The following is a 21,654-nucleotide window of genomic DNA, read 5'->3' as shown; positions in this document are numbered from 1 at the left end:
ATAAAGCCTGAAAACTCAGGTGGGTGGTATAACAGTGTGTTATATTTAATCTCTTTGACAATGTTTATTTCGTATATCATTATTCTCACTAAATGGTCCATTCAGCGTACATTTTTCATCAATAAATGGTGATGATTGGTTTTATTAAGTTGCTGCTGTGAGTACAAAATAGGCTAGGACTTGAATTCTCCAAAAAACAAAACAAAACTGATATAGTTGTTTTCCCTTTTTTTTTTGTGCGTTTTGTAGCTCCGTCTGCAGTACCCACAGTTCACCTGATGGCAGCCACAGCGAGTACCATGAGCCTTTCCTGGTTGCCTCCAGAAAAACCCAACGGAATCATTTTGGATTATGAGATTAAGTACCATGAGAAGGTAAGCAGAAATGTAAGTCCTCTAATTCAATCCAATTTCACTGACACTCATGGTCACCGTGTCATCTGTGCATTTGTAAATGAGGAAAACAATGCCAGTGCTGATAAACACATGGTTTCAGCGAAGCAAGTCACCATTTCCCATCTTTGTTTGAGTAATCCTCCCCGAATTATTCCCCTCTTTCATTCTCTCCCTGCCCGAGTATTTACTATATCACCATTCTGCTCTGTCTTTCTGTACACCACTGATTCGTCTGTTCCCTGGTAGCCTTCTATATTATAACCCTCCTCTTCTCCCCATCCTTCCATTAGAAATTATTTTTCAGGGGTGCACAGAACTGTGACTGGAAGAGCCTCGGGGAGTAAACAAAGGCATTCAGTGTATATATGCTGTTTGTTGTCTTGCCCTCGTCCCAATGGATTACCAAGACAGCTCTAACATGTCTCACTATTTCGGCTTCTTACTTTTTCATTCCCTTTCACCAGTTAACAAAGTGAAATTGGTCAACCATGCTAGGAACAGTAGCTCATCGGAGCGGGATGAGGATTAATGAGATGACCCAGGGATCTTGTATATGATATGTCATGGTGTTTTTCACTGGTTTTCATCTTTGGCTGTGTCTCTCTACAGGATCAGGGTGAAGCCATTGCTCATACAATGACGGCCCAACGGAGCAATGCCCGCGTCGAAGGTCTCAAGGCTGGTACACCTTATGTGGTGCAGGTCCGTGCACGAACAGTGGCTGGATATGGCCGTTATAGCAGCCCAGCTGATTTCAGTACCAATCTGCAAAGTATGTCACTCTCATACCTGTTTGTATTATTATTATTATTATTATTATTATTATCATGGGATATATGGGCTTAGCAGCAAAAACTCCATAATGGTGACAGTGTATGGTTATGGTGCGAGAGGCAAACTCTCTAAGACTATGCATTCATAAATTTCACACAATTGGGATCTGAACTTTTGTTTCTCCATCCTCAAGCTGACCCACCAAAACTGTGGCAGGAGCAACTACCCCTCATCGTAGGATCAGCCACTGCAGTCTTCGTCTTCATCATTGCCGTCGTGGTCATCGCCATTGTCTGCCTCAGGTATAAATATGATTCATATATAATGAAAAAAATGACATGATATATCCGCCAAGATACCAAGACATGTTATAGAACAGGGGTCACCAACTCCAGTCCTTTGGTTTCCCTCCTTCAACACACCTGATTCAAATGATCAACTCATCAGCAAGGTCTGCAGAAGCTTAGTAATGATCCTGACCATTTAAATCAGGTGTGTTAGAGCAGGGAAACATCTAAAGCATTGTTTTTTTTAACCTTCTTGGAGGTACTGAACCCCACAAGTTTCCTTTGCACATTCAAACCCTTTATTGAAAAAGAAAATGTTTTTTGGGTGGGTCAAACACAAGAAACAGGTATAAGTTTTACTGGGGAACAAAATGAACAGGGACAGTAACTTATTCATTGAATCTGGCTCGTTGTGTTCTTGTATTCCCAGTGTCTATGTAGTTTAAGGAAGTGTTCCTTTAGTTTTGCTAGACATCTAGTTGTGCCGAAATGCTTCACTTGGAATTGCAAATCATGCAGTAAGGAAGTTGACTCCCATCACTGAACTTGACTATATTTATAGAGCACTTAAAAACTACCACCGCTGTTTTCTTAAGATGGAACTTAGGGGCGTCAGATACAATGAAACGGCAGTTGCCCCAGAATTGAACCATGTGGAACACCATACGTTCCGTTACAGATGTGAATTGATATTGCACATATTTGTCAGACCATGTTCTTTTTCTTTTATTTTTGCTCGACATAGTATGAAGGGATCACAATAATAAAAAAATCACACGACATACCATCATAACAGCCACAAGTTGACTACTGAGCGCACCAAATTCCCTGTAGCACAAATAGGCCAACCAATGTAACGTGATCACCTGCAGCCAATGATGGCCAAGTGGGGTGTATCATCACGAATCATTTGAGTTGGGTGTGTCTTTACCTCCGCCGAACCTCTGAGACTGACTTACCACTAAAAACATGCAGGATAGGGGCCAGAGTTGGCGACCCCTGGTAATGGAAGCTGATGAATGGATTGGTGAGCTGGAGCATTTTTAATAGCATTACAGTTTGAGGAAAATCACTTTTTCATAACTTACTGGCCTCCAGAAAGTTCAAATAGTGGACATTTTTGCAGAGGATATTTTCAAGTTCAACTTGAATGAACAGAGATAGATTCAAATGTCAACTTTGTTTACATGTCCTCCAATCCATCCCAGGACGGCGTCAATGGATTGCTTGCTGTGTGCCACCTATAAGGCCACTGAATACCAGACAGTTTTGTGAGTCTGTGAACAGTAAACACCTTTGATTAAAACATCACTTTGCACATTGTTTTACCTGGTCGGCTTGATATCCAATCTCAGCACCAAGTGTGCAATTCTCTGACCACAAAGAAACCTGGTGGGCCCTCGTCTGCAGGATCTTAACAGTATAAGCGTTTTTCTTCACACCTTTCACAAAGCGGAACATCACTTTGGTTTAAACATATTTGTTTGTCCTTGCACAACTTATTTGTCAAGCAGACTGGCACGTGCGCAAATGTACATGTGAAAGGTTGGCGCCAACCACCGACAGGCGCCCACTCTCTTCCCTTCTCGAGCCTGTTCAGGCAGTGGCTGACAAGCGTGGGCATTGGTCACGCTACAATGAATAATAATCTCCCCGACTCCCCCTCTGCTCACCCCTCCACTCTCTTCTATTTTCACACCGTCTCATTGTGTCTCTCGCAGGGTCTCAGCTTAACTACTGCTTCGACTGCCATAAAAGAACACAGAGAAAATAATAACACAAAAACGCCGGGCTTGGGTATATTCCGGAACCAAATTAGAATTTGAAATAAGATGCAAATCACCACCGGGTATTATTGCCCTGGTTACTGGTTACACAATAAAGGAAGCACAAAAACATGTAATTTAAAAAGAAAAAAACCCTGCCCCCTTGCCTCACCATCATATTTGTAGCCACCATCCAACCTCCCCCAGTACGGATTTGGTAAAATGGAAAATAGTTGCTAACAGAAGGAGAGGAAGGGCTATGGTGAAAAATTAAACTGTGGAGTGGATTAAAAACACAGCTAGGGCAAAGGAAATTAAACAGTTTGATGACAGTGTAAGTTAGGCAAACTGTTTGAGTCTGTTCTGTAAGCTGCTTTAAAGATTCAGAGACTGACTAGTTTCAATCGCTGTTTCAGACAATGTTGTGACACCAGCCAACACTGATGCAATCTCTTTCTGTTTCCAATGCAATGTGGTTATGCTGTTCCAGACATCAATAGTGATCCGTATCCGCACTGTCACCATATTGTCACGTTGTTGTCGCGCCCAAATGATTCATTATTAACATAATCATTATCTTTTCACAGAAAGCAAAGGAATGGTTCAGAGTCAGAATACACTGAGAAACTACAGCAATACAGTAAGTATCTTTGCTGGCATGTATTTCCTATTTGTGTCATTAATTAAAAAGGCATGATTTCCCACCGAGAAATGACTAAGCATCTCTAAACACTAAAGATGTCGTTTGATGTTTTCAGAGCACCACAAAAGCATTGTTACCACTAAAAGGGTATCTCAACACAGTTCTGAGTTGTTTGCTAAAGTTGTGTGGACTGCCAAAATAGCGGAATCATATGCCATTATTTAGTACCCTGCTCTGTGATTTAAAAAACAAACAAAAAAAACATGGTACCTCAAAGGTGAAATTCGGGACACTGCAGTGTGATGATTGGTTAACAGTGATGAGACACTTCAGTTATTGATTGTGCCATCCTTCTTTGCTGAGAACTGTGCCAAGTTTATCGTGACCAGATTTTCAAAATTAAAAACTGGGACACTACAATTCCGCTGAAAATCTAATTTACAATAAATTCTCACCAGGAACTATTTATTACAAATATCTAGTGATGGATGGTTATGTTACTTCTTTAGCTAAATGCTATCTTAGTTAGCAGTTCAATAGCTGTTAACAATGCGATGTACTCACCATTATCCAACATTATTTACTCAGATCCCGAATTGTAACATGGTAAATATGCTGCCAGACAATCTCAGCTTGCATTGGATCTGACCAGCAACTGCAGCATTAGGCTAGTAGTACTTACATTTCCCATGATTCTTAGACACGGAAGCAGGAAGTAGATCTTGTTCTGGTATGATGAAAAGATGCACGTTAGCAATTAGATGTGGATGAGAATGAGAACGCAACGTGAATGTGAAAGTAAATAAGAAGGAATTTAACAGTGATAAAACAATGCCTTGCGAAATTCATGTGGACTTGGAACACAAGGGTCAAAACTGCGACTGTCACTTGTTAAAACGGGACATCTGAGCACCCTAAGCTAAATTTACCAGTACTGCTTCGATGTCAACATGTACACCTATTGAACTAAACTTGACAACATAGATTCACTCTCCTGTTCTTGCCACTGAATCCCCTATAGTCACTCCGGGAATGAAGGTCTACATTGACCCGTTCACCTACGAGGACCCCAACGAAGCCGTGAGGGAGTTTGCCAAAGAGATTGATGTCTCCTGCGTGAAGATCGAGGAGGTCATCGGCGCAGGTAACCCACCAAAGCTCCTGAGCTACAGGGGGAAGACTGCTAGTCACCTCCAGGCCATACCGTTAGAGGACTTCACACCAAGCGGTACTTTCACTCAATTCATCGGTATGACCTTACCCCCTCCCCCATCTGACTTGTCACCTATTAGAAATTCCTCTCTAGTCTCATAGATTTCACCAGCTAAATCTGATCTCAGAGTCACATTGATTCTCCATTTTTTGTTTTAATTTTAGGGCCGATGTAACACCATTAGTGTTAAATGATTGTTTCACTATGATGGAAAAGTTGAGTCTAGTCCTTGAACTGGTTTCACAAAGAGCTTTCATATACAAACGCAAAACAGTTTAGCAATATCTGTCAAGTTGATTATGAAAGCTTCAAACTGCCATACTGCAAAAAAAAAATTCAGTTGCATGAAATATGTCCATGCAAGCTATATACAAAGATGCATTACTGACTACACACAAAGCTATCTATTATTCTGAAGCCAGTAATTCTTAAAGTCATAAAGTTGAGGAAAAGGCAAAACGTACAGCCCACGTAAACCGTCCCTTATAACATTTAAAGTCACATGAACTTGATCTGGACCCTTCTGTCTGGTTATCTTTTTTTCAGAAATGAACTTTTATTCTTTTCATTGTAAGTTGTTTAAAAAATGTGAAAGATTAAAAGTCATGTAATAGCTGCTGCCATGTGACCTCACAGATACAACTTTCATGGAACGTGTAGATATTTGCTCACTTTGAAACATCTCTACAATTCAGTTTCATTCAAAGTCAAGTCTGAAGTCAAGTTTTATGGAACACTCCATTTTGAAACGCATTTGATCTATTGTCATACATTTGATCTATTATCTAGCCTTAAGTTATTCTTTGTGAAACCATTTCAAGGAACCAGAGAGTAGCTGTGCAAGGACAAGGATATCATTTTCTGTGAAGGATTATTGCATGGCAAAACAGTCTCTCGACTTAAAGGAAATCAAAAAGTAGACTCTTGGAAAGTCTTACACTACTTTCAGTTTTGGGCTTCCTTTTAAATATATTGAAATTGAGGTTCAAACCACTGACAGTCAGATGCTTCTAGTTTGTAAAATGTTGTCAGTTGCTCAATGAAGCATCTCCTGGAGCAAATATGGCTTTAATACAATTACCATAACTTGTTTAGTTGCATTACCCCCAGATTCCCCCGTTAAAATTGGTTGGATTCCGCTTAAGTAATTTCAGAATACTTTCAGCCAAGCTAGATTTTATTTTGACATAAAATCCTTGCACATAATACTTCTTCTGGTTAGTTTCCTCCCTGAAGAGCCTTCCCTGACATTTTATGTTGTGGTGTAAATGGTGCAGCAATTTTCAATGAACTTAATTGAATATATTTCATAGTTATATCTGCTCAAAATACTGCAGGATTGTGCCAAGTGAGCTTGATTTTTCTGATTGTATCTGAGCCAAAATAGAGGCCGTTGTGATGGCAGAGAAGGGATTTCCTACTACTGCTTCTGCTACTACCATTACTACTGCTACTACTACTACGACAGTTCTCCTGCTGCTGAGGCTACTACTTGAAACCTGTTACTTCCCAGCATTCGCAGTGACGACCCCGTCTTTCATGTCCCCCTCCTCTCCTTTATTCTCCTTCTCCATTCTTGCATTCCTGCCTCCATTGCCCACAACTTCCTTCACCGTGCCACCTTTTGACTCCTGTTGACACGCATCACTGTGGCCATCACGCTTGGTGTAGAATCGAAACATAAACCATACACCGCCCCCAGAACCCCCAAACTTCTATCTCCGCCTATCTCCTCCTCCTGTGCCTACTTCTCTGACCCTTGCAAAGCTCAGCTCCACTTCCCCCTGTAAATGACACCCTTCCTAATCACTCCCCGTTCGTTACAATCCTGTCGCCATCACGTCATTATTTATTTTTCTGCATCGGCTCACATTTTGCATCAAATGCTTTAGTTAATCGACATATAATCACTATATGCTCCTCCATCATCACCGTCCTTTGACTATGGCCTTGAGTCCTGGCTTTTTTGTGCAGTTGCCCCTGTCCCACACCTTCTGCCCTTCCCTGGCTCCTTGGTTCTAACCAGTTAATTGTGCCCTCTCCCTTTTTCTCCCCCACTCTCCTTCACTCTTCCATCATACATCTCTCCCCACCCCATGTCTCTCTCTCTCTCTTGCCATCGTTCCTCTCCTTCTTTGCTGTTTCTTTCTGGCTGTCACCACCTGGGCTCTCGCAGGAGAGTTTGGTGAGGTGTGCCGCGGTCGCCTCAAGCTGCCCGGCCGCCGTGAGATCATTGTTGCTATCAAGACTCTCAAAGTGGGCTACACTGACCGACAGAGGAGAGACTTCCTCTCAGAGGCGTCCATCATGGGCCAGTTTGACCACCCCAATATCATCCGCTTGGAAGGGGTGGTCACCAAGAGTCGACCAGTGATGATCGTGACTGAATTCATGGAAAATGGAGCACTCGATTCGTTCCTAAGGGTGAGGACAAGCTTTTTTTTCTTTTGGATTCATGAGATATTCAGTTTACCAAACTTCGACTAGTGTTGTAGTTCTCGAGACAACATTTTAAGGGTCTCGTCTCAGAATCGAAGGCATTTTTTTTCGGTCTTGTCTCGGACAGGACAGACTAGGGATTTTTGATCAAGACTGGTCGAGAATAGGCCAGTACTACTGTGATGATTGTGATTACAGTAATTTCTGGACTATAAGGCGCACCTGTCTATAAGCTGCACTAGCAACATTTGGGGAATACTCAACTTTGTTACACATATAACCCGACTGTAAGCTGCAGGTGTTTTAATGTTACCGCACCTTGTTCCCGCAAATTGTCTCGCTCTAGTTCTGTATCTCCTACTGTATTTGGGCTCACTTGATTTGTTTTGCTCTGCCCTACGCTCCTGCGCTTCATTTACAGTTCGCCCCCTTGTGATCTGATGGATAAGCCGCACCTTTGTATTAGCCGCAGGGTCGAATGCAAGTGAAAAAAGTCGCAGCTTATAGTCGAGAAATTACTGTACTACAAATTTGCTTACGGGTAGATGTGAGATTTGTTTCACTATACAATTTCAAAACCAACAACAATAATAATAATAATGCATTGGATTTATATAGCACTTTTTTACTCAAAGACGCTCCACAGTGGTTGCATTATTCATGCACTCACACATTCACACTGGGGTGGCGGTAAGCTACTTAAGTAGCCACAGCTAACCTGTGGCAAGCTGATGGAAGCGTGGCTGCCAGTGTGCGCCTACGTTCCCTCCGACCACCACCAAACATTCACACCCTCCATACACCAGTGTGAGTAGCACTGGAGGCAATGTGTGTGAAGTGCCTTGCCCAAGGACACAACAGCACATGACTTGGGGAGAGTGGGAATCAAACAGTCGACCTTTTGGTTACTGAACGACCGTCTCTACACCCTGAGCCACGGCCGCCACAACATAGCAGAACTTGTTTTTGTTCCAAACGTGATGACAAAAAAATATTGATTGTTTTTTTTTCTTCTTTTTTTTTTTCTTTTCTTTTTTCTTTGATATATACAGTCTTGGTTTTAACTCGATCTCGACCTCCAAAAGTGTTGTCTTGGTCTCGAAACTCTCTAGTCTCGATAATGTCTTGTTCTTGGTTGGTGTGGTCTTGACTACAACAATAGCTTCAACACTGACTAGACCAGGGGTGGGCAAACTTGAGGGCCGGAGTCCTGCAGGTTTTGGATGTTTCCCTTCTTCAACACAGCTGATAACTATCCTGTTGTTTGGAATCAGCTGCGTTGGAGCAGGGAAACATCCAAAACCTGCAGGACTCTGGCCCTCAAGGGTAGAATTTGCCCACCACTAGACTAGACCCTACTCTGCAAATATTTGCACCAAAATCTGCTTTTATTTATTTCACTTAAATTGCCGATACAAGGTCTTCAGTTTAGATCAAAGATATACATTGTGATTCATGTAAATGGTGACAGTTAAAAAGAGAAATAGGAAAGTATGAAGTATGAATGATGCAGTAAAGTGAACGATGAGAATATGTACACAAAATAAGTATGCATAACTGACAGAGGAATATTAAATAAAGAAAAGGCAAGTAATGAATACATTGACCTTGTTCTGCAATCCAGTTCATCTTTGATATTTTCTCTTTTTCTTTGCCAGCTCAATGATGGGCAGTTCACAGTGATTCAGCTCGTTGGCATGCTGCGTGGCATCGCGGCAGGAATGAAGTACCTGTCAGATATGAATTATGTGCACAGAGACTTGGCTGCCCGTAACATCCTGGTCAACAGTAACCTGGTGTGCAAGGTGTCTGACTTCGGCCTATCTCGTTTCCTTGAGGATGACCCTACAGACCCTACCTACACAAGCTCACTGGTAAGCTTCTATAATGTGTGTGTCTGAGTGTGCGTACATGTGCTGCATCTAACATTTTTACTTATAAATAAATCATAATAATAAATAAATTATACATCTAAGCCCAACTCATAAAAGGAATCCATGAGACTGTTGCAGGAATACTCGCACTTGACACTACCAACATGCTTTTCTACTAAGGGATACAGGGAAGGGACTTTGATCTCAATCTGGACAGCAGAACCATGTGATAACAAGAGGCTACAATATGGTCTCACAGATGTTTCGGGGAAAATCATACTTGTAGTCCAGTAATGTATACTCTATAACATTGCTTCTATTTCTTGCACGTGCTACGCACGTTGCAATCTACCGTTATTGCTGACAATTGCTGAAAATACTACAATTAGTGACAAAAAATGCATCATTTAGCAAAATTTGTCACTGAGTGGTTAGTGCAGGGACACCAGCATTTAATGACACTTAGCAACATCAACCACTATTTTATTTGAGGGGATGCTGCAGCTCAGTTGGTAGAGCAGATTGGCCAGTGACTGAAGGGTCAGTGGTTCCAATCCGGCTCCATCGGTCTGCTGTCAAAGTGTCCTTTGGCAACATAAATTGCCACCATGTTGGATTGTAAATTAGGAACGGTTCTCAATAATCGGTTATAAACAAAGAATAAATAAATACAATCAAACTTTATTTATGTAGGATTTTTCATGCATAAAAATGCAACTCAAAGTGCGGTGCAAATAAAACATCCAATGGACAGCAGAAAAACACAACCTGCCCATCCCTCCAACATCCCCGTGAGCACGCCGGCACTCACGCACACACACACACACACAACCTGAAGAATTATGGTTAGAAAAGACATGGTGGGGCACAGTGAAACCCTGTGAGGACAAAACACACACAAGGGGAGCTCATCCACACTGAATAATGAAATTATGAGATTAATAAATTTGTTGTGTTTGTTAAAAAACAAACAAAAATAATAAATATACACAATAATGGCAACAAAAACAGACTATTCAGCTAATCAGTAAAGATTATTTGCCATACATACTAGTTGACATACTGTACGTATCGATGTTATCCAAACTTCATATGTTCCTACATTTCATTGTTTTGTAGCCATGTTACTAACCTTTTATGTTGCACGCCTTGCACCCTTGTGTTTGTGCATAAATGTTTCCTCGGATTGCATTTATCTCACCCTCTCTTCTCCTCTTGTATGTGTGTGACTCTGTGTTTGTGCTCCATCACTCCAGTATTTCATGCTCACCTACTCATTCGCATATCCACAGGGAGGGAAGATCCCTATTCGATGGACGGCACCCGAGGCAATTGCCTACAGGAAGTTCACCTCAGCGAGTGATGTGTGGAGCTACGGCATTGTCATGTGGGAAGTGATGTCATATGGAGAGCGGCCGTATTGGGACATGAGCAATCAAGATGTAAGCTCATAAAGTGACAAGTGACAAGTGACATGCACAGATGTATTTCAGATTGTCAAAGTTTTCTGTTTAAATACATTGCATTGCACACTTGGAATATTTCGTTCTGTCTCACGATTCTGGTTGAAGCCTTTCCCTGATTATCTTTTGTTGTTATTCTCATTTGTTTTAGTTTTCTTTTTCACTTTCCCTTCCCTCAACAAAGTTTTGGCAAATGGAGGTCACTTTGGTTTCTTACTGACTGTTCCACAGGTGATAAATGCAGTGGAGCAGGACTATCGACTGCCTCCACCGATGGACTGCCCCACAGCACTCCATCAGCTCATGTTAGACTGCTGGGTGAAAGAGCGCAACCTACGGCCAAAATTCACCCAGATTGTTTCCACCCTGGATAAACTAATCCGCAACGCCGCAAGCCTCAAAGTGGTCACTAACAGCACACAGTCTACCGGGTAAGTAAGAGGATTGGTTGAGAGATAACAGGAATAAATGCTAGCTTTGATTGGACCTTTAAAAACCCTTGATGTTTACTGGACCCTTCATGCAACTACTTAAGACATTTTGGACTACATACACATAACCTAAAGCTACCGCAATAGTCTTCAATTGTGCAGGCACTCAAAGGGTCACCATTTTCCAGTACGTGAACAGTATCAGAGGTGGCAAATCCAGGTCCAGAAAGTAAAAACCCTGCCACAGTTTGGCTTTAGCGCCTTGTGCAAGTTAGCTAGCTCCCTAGCAGGTAAATGAGCACCCGGGGAGCTAGCAAGTTTTTTTCTGGAGTTGGATTTGCCACCTCTGGTCAGTATGTGTTCTAAATCAAACGAAGAGCTAAATTTTGTTCAATGCACAGTCAGTAGCACTGCCGTTATCTACAAGCTGTTTCTTGGAAAGAGTCCGAAGGATATAAAGTGGCAGAGTTTGAGTGATTGGGATTGAGGAGGGGGTGACCTACCTATCTGTCCCTGTATCAGGGTCTTTTTGTCCTACGGGAGGCCTGCAGACAATCGTGGGTTTTGCTCATGGGGGAAACTAGGGTCTCGGTTGGCCACTGTAGTGCCGTTCTTAGAAGATTAAGCTTGCGGTTAATTAGCTCGATTAAGGCGATGCAAAAAGAAGATGGGAGCGCCTTTTAATTAGCCACTAACAAGATTTAAAACGGGCCAGCTGAGAGGTGGCCTCCTACCGACAAATCTACAATAGGGAGAGACTGTCGTCCTGTTTGGCATTGAAGGCTAGCTGCGGGCTACCTAACATAGTTTGGGAAAAAGTTCTTTGAATCATGTAAAATCGTCATGTTTGACATCAATGCAGGCTTCACCATAGGTGGTCAGAGTAATGGGCAATCATTCAAAATACTAGTCTTATTGCTCACTTCTCTCTTATGATTTACAAACAGAAATTCCCAACACCCACTGGCTTACAGTCGTAGAAAAAAATAATGAGCTAAGTTTGGAGAAACTACGCTAGGCGTTTTAGTTGTGGCCAGTGTCATCACCACTGGAGAGACTCGGACATTAGCCTGTGTTCCTACTGTGCTCCTACTGGTTTATTAGATGAGGCCAGCAACATACTGGATCTTTTTGAAGCTAACTTTAGAGAAGGCGCACCAACAATACCCTATTAAAGAAGAGCCCTGGTCTGGCTTTAACGACAGCCCCGAGGCCTTGAGCACCGAAGCATAGCTCTTATTAAAAATCACTCAATCTACACCACTCAATGGAGCCTCTGTATCACGGTTATTAGCTACAGTTCTTTGCCTGTTCTCTTTTTTTCCCCATCATTCTTCATTCCTCTTTTAATTGTTAATGAATCTAATGCCATCAAAAAGGATGACAAGAATCAACAGAGCAGAGAGGAGGGGAGACAGTAGTGCTCTTTCTCTCCTGCTGCTCCCGGTTCTTTCTCCCCACCCCAAACTCTTTCTCAACACACCTCCCGCTAACTCTTCTCTCCCGCCTCTTCTTCATCCACTCCACTTTTCTCGAAGTTGTTACAATTTTATTAAACTTCCAAGGTGGGCCGTCTATCTGGAGCACTGATCAGCAAAGAGGCTTGAACTGTTCTTTTAAAAGGGGACCTTCTTTGGGCCGTTGAGAAATATTGTACAGGTGAAGGAGTCAACAAAATATTGCGGGAATAAATCATATCAACGTGAAGATACACATATATTCACTCACAAATACACATTCATGGAAATCTGGAAATGCATACTAACAACCTAACCTAGTGCTAAACCTAAAAAAAAAAAATCATTCATATTTTTAACCCAGTTTTTCACCTAAATACAACACATCAAATTGTAATTCACAGAGATGGGAATTCCATCAGTTATTGACAGATGTCAGTTTTGTTAACGACTGACGAATGACAGACTGAAGGAATGCCCACCTCTGTCTGTCGGTCCTAAAATAGTGGTGAGGACATGAAGTGATGACAGAAGCGCGGTTAAAATAAAATGAGGGCCTGACAATTACAGTTTGGTTTGGCTTGAAAAAATTACACACTGATGATGACGGAAGGGTGCCCAGGCTACTGACGAATGACAGACCAGCAACATTTTGTAACTTGCCCACCTCTGGTAATTCATACAAGAAATACATACATTTCCACAAACTCATTTGGAGAAAATCTATCCTCTACATACAAACCCAATTCCAAAAAAGTTGCGACACTATATAAATTGTGAATAAAAACTGAATACAATTATGTGGAAGTGCCAAATTTCAATATTTTGTTCAGAATAGAACATAGATGACAGGTCAAAAATTTAAACTGAGAAAATGTATCATTTTAAGGAAACATTTGTTGATTGTAAATTTCATGGTGCCAACAAATCCAAAAAAAAAAGTTGGGACAGGTAGCAATAAGAGGCTGGAAAAGTCAATTACACACAGCTGGAAGACCAGTTACTGCTAATGAGGTCCATTGGCAACTTGATTGGAGTATACAAAGAGTTTTTTCGGAGTTGCAGTGTCTCTCAGAAGCGAAGATGGGTAGAGAATCACCAATTTCTCCAATGTTGCGCAGAAAGATAGTGGAGAAATATCAGAAAAGTGTTTACCAGCGAACAATTGCAAAAAGGTTGAAGTAATCGTCATCTACAATGCATAACATCATCCAAAGATTCAGAGAATCTGGAACAATCTCTGTGTGTAAGGGTCAAGGCTGAAAAATCATACAGCAATACTTCCAGAAAACATTGTGGGTGAACACAATCCACCGTGCCAGCCGCCGTTGCCAGATGAAACTCTACAGTACAAAGAAGAAGCCATTTCTAAAGCAGACCAAGAAGCGCGGGCGTTTCTCTGGGCCAGGGGTCATTTAAAATAGTGTGTGGCAAAGTGGAAACCTGTTTTGTGGTCAGACCAATCACGATTCGAAGTTGTTTGTGGAAAACTGGGGCGCTCTATCATACTGACTAAAGAGGACAAGGACAACTCAAGTTGTTATCAGCACTCAGTTTATAAGCCTGCATCTGTGATGGTATAGGGTTGCATGAGTGTGTGTGGCGTGGGCAGCTTCCACATCTGGAAAGGCATCGTCAATGCAGAAAGGTAAATTCAGATTGGAGAACAACATATGCTCCCATCCAGGCATCTTCACTTTCAGAGAAGATCTTGCATTTCTCAACACAATAATGCCAGACCACATGCAGCACCAATTACAACATCATGGCTGCGTAGGAAAAGGATCCGGGTATTGAAATGGCCAGCCTGCAGTCCACTTATTTTACTTATAGAGCAGATTTAGTGCATCATAAAGGGGAAGGTGCAACAAAGAAAGCCCAAGACAGTTGAACAGTTAGAGAGACGCGTGTTAGACAAGAATGGGACAGCATTCCTATTTCTAAACTTGAGAAACGTGTCTCCTCGATCCCCAGACGTTTGCAGACTGTTGTAAGAAGAAGAGGGGATGCCTCACAGTGGTGAAAATGGCCTTGTCTCAACTTTTTTGAGATTTGTTGACACCATGGAATTTAAAATCAACATAGTTTTCCTTTAAAATTATACTTTTTCTCAGTTTAAACTTTTGACCTATTCTCTATGTTCTATTCTGAATAAAATATTAAACTTGGGTACTTCCACATAATTGCATTCAGTTTTTATTCACAATTTGTATAGTGTCCCAACTTTTTGGGAATTGGGTTTGTACTTCCAGGTTTTTGCAGTGCTTTTCATTCACTTACTCATGAATACCCATTGATTTTCACTAGCACACTCCAAAACCCTGTGGCAAGTTTTTTTTTCTTCTTTTTACAGATGATTGGACGCTGTTACTGCAAATGGTGCTTTCTATTTTCATTCATCAATGTTTTTTTTTCTTTTTTCTGTGGATTCCTCATTTAAAGGGTTTCACATACTTAGCCGGGTCTTTTATCATTCCAATGTTGCATCTTCCCCAGCGTAACAGCATTCTATTCCTGTCCTTGATTGTTGCTGTCCTGCCTGTTTTATATGTTCCCCTCCTCCAACACGCCTGATGATGATCAGGATCGTTATCAGGCTTCTAACAGAGCTTGCTGATGAGCTGATCATTTGAATCAGGGGTGTTGGAGAGGGAGCCATCTAAAATAGGCAGAGCAGCGGTTCTTGAGGATCGAAATTGCCTACCCGTGATCTCAAGACTGAAAAGCACCTTTTACGCTGCCTGTTAGATGTTTCCTGGGTCACTCTTCTGTATATTGTCCTGCCAACGTTCCAATTTAACAGTCTCAAAGTTCGTTTTTTTTTGTAATCCCATTCCAAAAATGCTTGCTATCTTCACCCTATATCTAAAATGTCATTTGTGACCATACACCCACCCTCACCAGCTGCAGCGCTAGCATCCACCTACCTAACCTCCAGCCAGTCTCTCCACCCATTCAAGTGTCACCCACCTAACTCCATCCCCCTCACACACATGCACAACCCATGCCATGTGGCGGAGAGGAAAGGAGAGAGGAGGAGAGGTGGTGAGGTGGCGCTCAGCAGGGAGGCGTTTTGGGGGTGTTTGGGGGTGGCGATAGAGGCAATGGAGTAACCACCTTAACCCTCTCTCTCTTTCTCTCTCTCCTCCTCACCTGCCTTCCACCACGCAGGGTATCCCAACCCTTGCTTGATCGCTGCGTGCCAGACTATACAACTTTCACCACTGTGGGAGACTGGCTGGACGCCATCAAGATGAGCCGCTACCGTGACAATTTCATCAATGCCGGATTTGCTTCCTTTGACCTGGTTGCCCAGATGACAGCAGAGTGAGTGGAGTTGTTTCAGCTAATCAGGCCTAAAGTGATTGATCTGAGGTTGAGAGCGAAATGTGTGGAATGAGGCTTGACCTTGCCAGACTTTTAAAAAGGCTCGAGGCTAAATTAAACATGATGAGGTGGTGATGATAGTGAAGAAGCAGTCATGGTGTAAGTTTAGCACAAGATTAGCAAAACGACAAAGTAAGAATTGCTTCACTGTGCTCCATTTTCAAGTTGTGTCTTGAAAACTCTGACTCACATTGTTTGTTTGTTTGTTGTCCCCAAGCAACTAATTGTTGACCTTGAAAATTCACCTTCCTCCTTCTGCTGTTTACAAAGAGGAAATCATGTAATGGAACTCATGAAAATAGTATCCCGGTGATGATCAAGTAAATGAATTAGGATTGTAATGATAAATAAATCCTCCTCATTAGCTGTGTAATAGGCACTAGAGGTGGGGGTAATTTGTTTCAATTTGGTCAGGCCTGACAGGTGTGGTGTACTGTGGCTCTCTGTTGCCCCAAATGGCCAGTAATTCCTCTAATGGCACCCATTTATTATCATTTCATCCTCTGTCGCTGTGCTGATGCGGATGACAAACTATGAACAAAAACCTTACTGTATTTATGCGTAATTGCAGCGATACGCCCTAATTGATCTTTGGAGAGGATGAACAAGTGGTGTATTTGCTCATGGATGTGCTCTATTTGCATTTTTGGGTTCCGGGTTTGGCTCACCATTGATAAAGCCAAAAGTCCCTGAGTCAAGCACAGTGTTAGGTAGCTGAGTGTAATATTAGATTATGCACTATTTGTGTGTGATTGAACGGGGAGGACACAGATTGTGGCAGAGCCTCAACAGTAAACTAATTGTTGCCCCCAGAGGGATTGGATTAGACCCTCTTAAGTAATGAAGATGATGCACTCTTCCTGGCTTTTACATGTGTGTACCTGCATGGAAACATCTATACGTTACATCAAACAATCAAAGTTAAAAAATAAATAATAATAAATGTTTGCCATGCCTACATCAAGCAGTAAAGTAGATTTTGCTTGATGTATATTTGGAACTAAGATTTGTGTTGGCAGAATTGTCTTTTCTACAGAGGGATGTGCACAGATAGCTTGTAATTTATTCATAAATAAATAATAGGACTTACTTTCTCTTGTCTCTGACATTACAATATTTCAATGCCCGTTGTTGAATACTCAGCAGATTTCTACAACTGGATGTTTAGGAAGGAACAACAAAGGTAGCTGTGACATTGTGTGTGTTTTGCATACTACTGATTATATGAATACAATAAAATATTCACTGAAAGAAATCTTTACAATAACTGACCAGGGGAGAGTGAAATAAAAATCAATTATAGCATCAGACTCTCTTTCATTTTCTGGATACCTGGATGTTCTTTTTTGGCATTGTGCTGTTGACAGAATTTCAAATGAATTCCCTAATTACTTGGCCTTAAGCAACGGAAAACATAGTTTCCAATTCTCTCTCCATAGCTGGATATTATATTCAGTGCTATGATTATCATTGATGGTGACATGAACTTTTATTGGTGAACAAAATGAACAAGGAGAGTAGTCTTTTCATCGAATCTCTCTCTTCACCTTGAATTCAAAAAGTGTTGTGTTCCTATATTCCCCATCTCCATGCATCTTAAGGAAGTGTCCTTTTAGTTTTGCCAGATAGCTAGTTGTGCTGGGCTAGAATTGCTCATCCTGTCATTGTAAATCATACAGTTAGGACACTGAATCCTATCACTCAACTCAACTCTATATATATAGAGCACTTTAAAACAACCAGCGCTGTTTTAAATTAGAACCCAGGGGCAGCAGATACAATGAAAACAGCAGAGGCCCCACAGGTGAACCCTGTGGAATACCATACGTTCCATTATCCATGTCAATTCTTGTAGTCATATTGAACAGACTCGTTCGAGCACTTAATTTGTTTGCTCGACATAGTTAATATGAAGGGATTAAAATGAAGAAATCACGACGTACCATCACAACAGTCACAAGTCGACTACTGAGCACACCAAATTTTCTGTAATCAATGATAGCCAAGTGGGGCGTATCATCACAAATCACATGACCCCTGTTGTTTGATCAAACCCAGGTCAAGAACCACTGACCTAGAGGGTTGTCTGTGAGTAGGTATTGTGTAGGTATTGATACATTTCTATCAGTACAATAAATACAAAATAAGATGAGGAGCATATATGGGAAGCTGTGGCAAAGCAGGACTGTAGATGAGAGATAATTCTTCTTGGCTCAAGCTCCCTTTGTTGTCTGATGTCTACATGAGCCTGCTTCTACAGAAGTATTGTGCATCATAGAAAAGCGATGTGATATGGTATTGTGTCTCTGATCACAAACCATGGTGTTTTGTGGGTTTTTTTTATTGCCTGTGACGATTCTCTATTGGCAAGGTATCTTTATACTCTCACAAATTGGGTATTTTTATACCCTTTACAACTTTTACCAAAGGAAACACAAAAGCTCTGGGATGGTACCTTCTTAGAAACGGTAGCTTTCGGGCATGTCAGGATAACTAACAGTAGCTCTGCTTGCGATGTAATCATTAGCTTTCACTTTCTGGCAGTTAAACTCATGCCCTTCTGCTCACCTGCCCAGCAACAGCAGCATGTTCCTGCCTCCCCCGTTTTGTTGACTTAAACTGAATGAGGCATTTTATGGGTGATGACCAAGATGGTGGATCATCCCTCCTGTGTTTACTTGCGGTCGAAATTAGATTTACAGTTCAACGTTGAAATGTGATGTTTGCCTGATTTTATTTTTTTATGACCGAACCACCTGCACTCACTTTCCCTTCTTCCTCTTTTGTTCTTTTCAGGGACTTGCTGCGGATAGGGGTTACATTGGCTGGCCACCAGAAGAAGATTCTAGGTAGCATTCAGGACATGAGATTACAGATGAACCAAACACTTCCTGTCCAGGTGTGAGGAAAGACACATCCGCAGTGGTGCAGTCGCAAGACGGCCAGTTTGAGGAAAAAAAGGGGGAGGAACCGTGCCAGATCGAGCCATTGGAAAAATCCAAGCTGCCTGACCCATCTCTGCCAATTAATTAGACACTACAAAACTGACTTGCAGTGCCTCAGACTTGTTTACTTATTGTTTTTTACCACTACCACTTCCTGTTTTTTGTTATTCATCATGTACTTTTTTTTCTATTCAATCACAATTTGTGTGTGTTCTGAAAGAGGGGTCAGTGCACCCATCCCATTTGAGCCTCATCGGCTATGGTGTTGGCTGACTTTGCATGACCGTGTGTTTTACGGAGCTTGGCTTTGGTAAGTGAAATGTCACAGTGATCCTGATGTGAGAGCCCCCGACCACCCCCGCCCCCACTCCCACCCCAGCCCAGCTTTGATGGGCATAAACAGTCACTAAGAATGAACATGCTGGAAGACAAAAACTACGAGGAGACAGAGGACAATTCTTTCCCTGAAGTTGTTTCACTGTGCACGTGCTGTTGCCATCTTCATATTGAAGGTGTGTTATCTAAAAGGCGCTTGCCGAAGAAGGTTGAGTGACTATGATGGACAAAGAGTAAAACAGCAGGTTTATCATGCAAGTCTGTCAAATGCTTGTTTAAAGACAGTTGGACTCTGGTTGACCTGAAGGAGGGTTTTTACCAGGTCAGGATCACTTGCTCATCAACTGTTTTTTTTTCTTCCTCATTTTTGTTAGTCCACATTTGACTTTTTCCTTTCTTTTTGACTTTGTAACATTTTAGGGAGATTTGTGGTTTCAAAATGGCTGATCAAACTGAAATACCCCAAGTGGACTCTTTCTGTGAGATGGGGACACAAGGACTGTGGCAACACAATAGACAGACCACTAGGCCTTTTTAGTGTGTGCGTGAGTGTGTGTGTGTGTGTGTGTGTGTGTGTGTGTGTGCGTGCGTGGGCGTATGTGTAACTAAGTGTGCTTGGATGTGCAGGTGTGTCACGTTGCACACAAGTATACTGTACAATACAGCTTCCGCTATTTGCCACTGTGGAGAATTAACGCATGAACTGAACCATGACAAGGAGCAATTATATCTGGAACAATTATGATATATTCTGTGGACAACTGTTAAAAAAAATCTTTTTTATGGAATCACTAAGTCAACTTTGGAGAAACATATATATGCATATAAGGTATGCAGAGAAACCCATTGTGGACAACTTTCTACTTACTAGTACCTGGATTCAGAATAATCAAAATTATTGTTTTAATTTTGTTGACATCCTTCCCTATGTATTTATTTGTGCCCCATCCCCTCTCCCTCACTTCCCTACCACCCGTTCCCAGATGGATCACAAAACCGGGTGGAAGTGGAATTGAAACAATCAGATGGAAACGAAGAGGACTCAGCTGATGAATTGATGATTAAACAAAATAAATTACATATACCGTACGTTGCATATTGTATTTTTATTGTCGTTGCAAACAGCCACTACATGTTTGTAAGAAACAGGATAAGTTAACGATAAAATAACAGATTCTTTGGCAATGTGAAAAGATCTGAAGGCTGAAGAAAAAGAAGAGTAAGCTGATGCGGGTGGTATAAATTCATGATAATGTTTCGGTTTTCATTACGGGACAAACAGGTTACCGTGACTGGTAGTCCATGGACTGCTCTCAAGTCAATCGTGAGAGGTGAAAAAAAGAGGTGTGTTTTATTATTGTTACTTTTTATTTTATTTGAAACGGTTTCATTTTTAAAAAGAAAAATGTAGGTCATTACGGACCTCACTTCCTGAGTGTTCAAGTAAGGTCCTAAGCTGTGTCAGTGGCCCAGAATTGTATATATAATTATATATATATGTAAATATATATATATATATAATAGTTCAAATGTGTAGTATCTTTGAGTAAACTTAAATCTATCATTTAAGTATCTCGAGGCCAGGCTGTGTGTCCTCTTAAATCAGTGGTGCCCAAACTCGGTCATCAAGGGCCGGAGTCCTGCAGGTTTGGGATGTTTCCCTTCTCCAACACACCCGAAGCTCATCAGCAAGCTCTGCATAAGCCTGATAACGATCCTATTAATTGAAAACGGGTGCGTTGGAGCAGGGAAACATCCTAAACCTACAGGACTCCGGCCCTCGAGGAGAGAGTTTGGACATCACTGTCTTAAATCAAAATATGGTCACCCTGTTAGACACGGAAGCAGGAAGTAGTTCTAGCTCCCATATTATGAAAACATAGACGCCTATTAGCTATTAGATGATAATGAGAATGCGAACATAACAGAGTTTGAAAAAGACGACAAACTGAAAAGCTGATATCCATTCATTCATAAGGTGCTCCGGGTTACAAGGTGCACTGGCGATTTTTGAGAAGCAAAAGGATTTTAAGTGTTCCTTATGGTTTAATTTTTTTTTTATTCATAAGCATTGATTAGTTAAAATAATGTTGGTAAACTTTTTAATAGAAAATCCCCCTTCAAGATATGTATGTATTTTATGTAGAATTTTTAGAATACAGTATGCGGTAGGTCAAACTAAAGCACATTTGATCTACCCCAGAGAAGATTTCCATGCAAGGATCTCCAATAAACTTCCCCACA

The 21,654-nt window shown here is 41.5% G+C and overlaps 1 protein-coding gene across 11 annotated transcripts in view; it reads left to right on the top strand.

Annotated features, from left to right (window-relative positions):
* The window catches only part of ephb3b (eph receptor B3b), a 66,072-nt gene extending 45,573 nt beyond the window's left edge, over window positions 1-20,499 (top strand). The window contains exons 6-16 of one of the 11 annotated variants that reach the window (XM_086088301.1): window positions 250-374; window positions 1,005-1,167; window positions 1,363-1,471; window positions 3,810-3,862; window positions 4,875-5,009; window positions 7,255-7,502; window positions 9,176-9,391; window positions 10,684-10,833; window positions 11,086-11,285; window positions 15,914-16,069; window positions 18,926-20,499. In XM_086088301.1, coding sequence (XP_085944427.1) covers window positions 250-374; window positions 1,005-1,167; window positions 1,363-1,471; window positions 3,810-3,862; window positions 4,875-5,009; window positions 7,255-7,502; window positions 9,176-9,391; window positions 10,684-10,833; window positions 11,086-11,285; window positions 15,914-16,069; window positions 18,926-19,034 — 1,664 coding nt within the window. In that variant the 3' untranslated portion in view covers window positions 19,035-20,499. Of the gene's footprint in view, window positions 1-249; window positions 387-1,004; window positions 1,168-1,362; window positions 1,472-3,809; window positions 3,863-4,874; window positions 5,115-7,254; window positions 7,503-9,175; window positions 9,392-10,647; window positions 10,834-11,085; window positions 11,286-15,913; window positions 16,070-18,925 lie in introns of all 11 variants that reach the window. The other 10 variants (XM_086088291.1, XM_086088297.1, XM_086088292.1 and 7 more) reach the window with 10 other exon arrangements.
* The last annotated feature ends 1,155 nt before the right edge of the window (window positions 20,500-21,654 follow it).

The sequence above is a fragment of the Leptonotus elevatus genome, chromosome 11, assembly GCF_054856555.1.
Source record: "Leptonotus elevatus isolate MCC_2025b chromosome 11, RoL_Lele_1.0, whole genome shotgun sequence".
Taxonomy (NCBI): domain Eukaryota; kingdom Metazoa; phylum Chordata; class Actinopteri; order Syngnathiformes; family Syngnathidae; genus Leptonotus; species Leptonotus elevatus.
The sequence above is the reverse complement of the archived record's forward strand: the minus strand, read 5'-3'. Positions and strand labels throughout refer to the sequence as shown.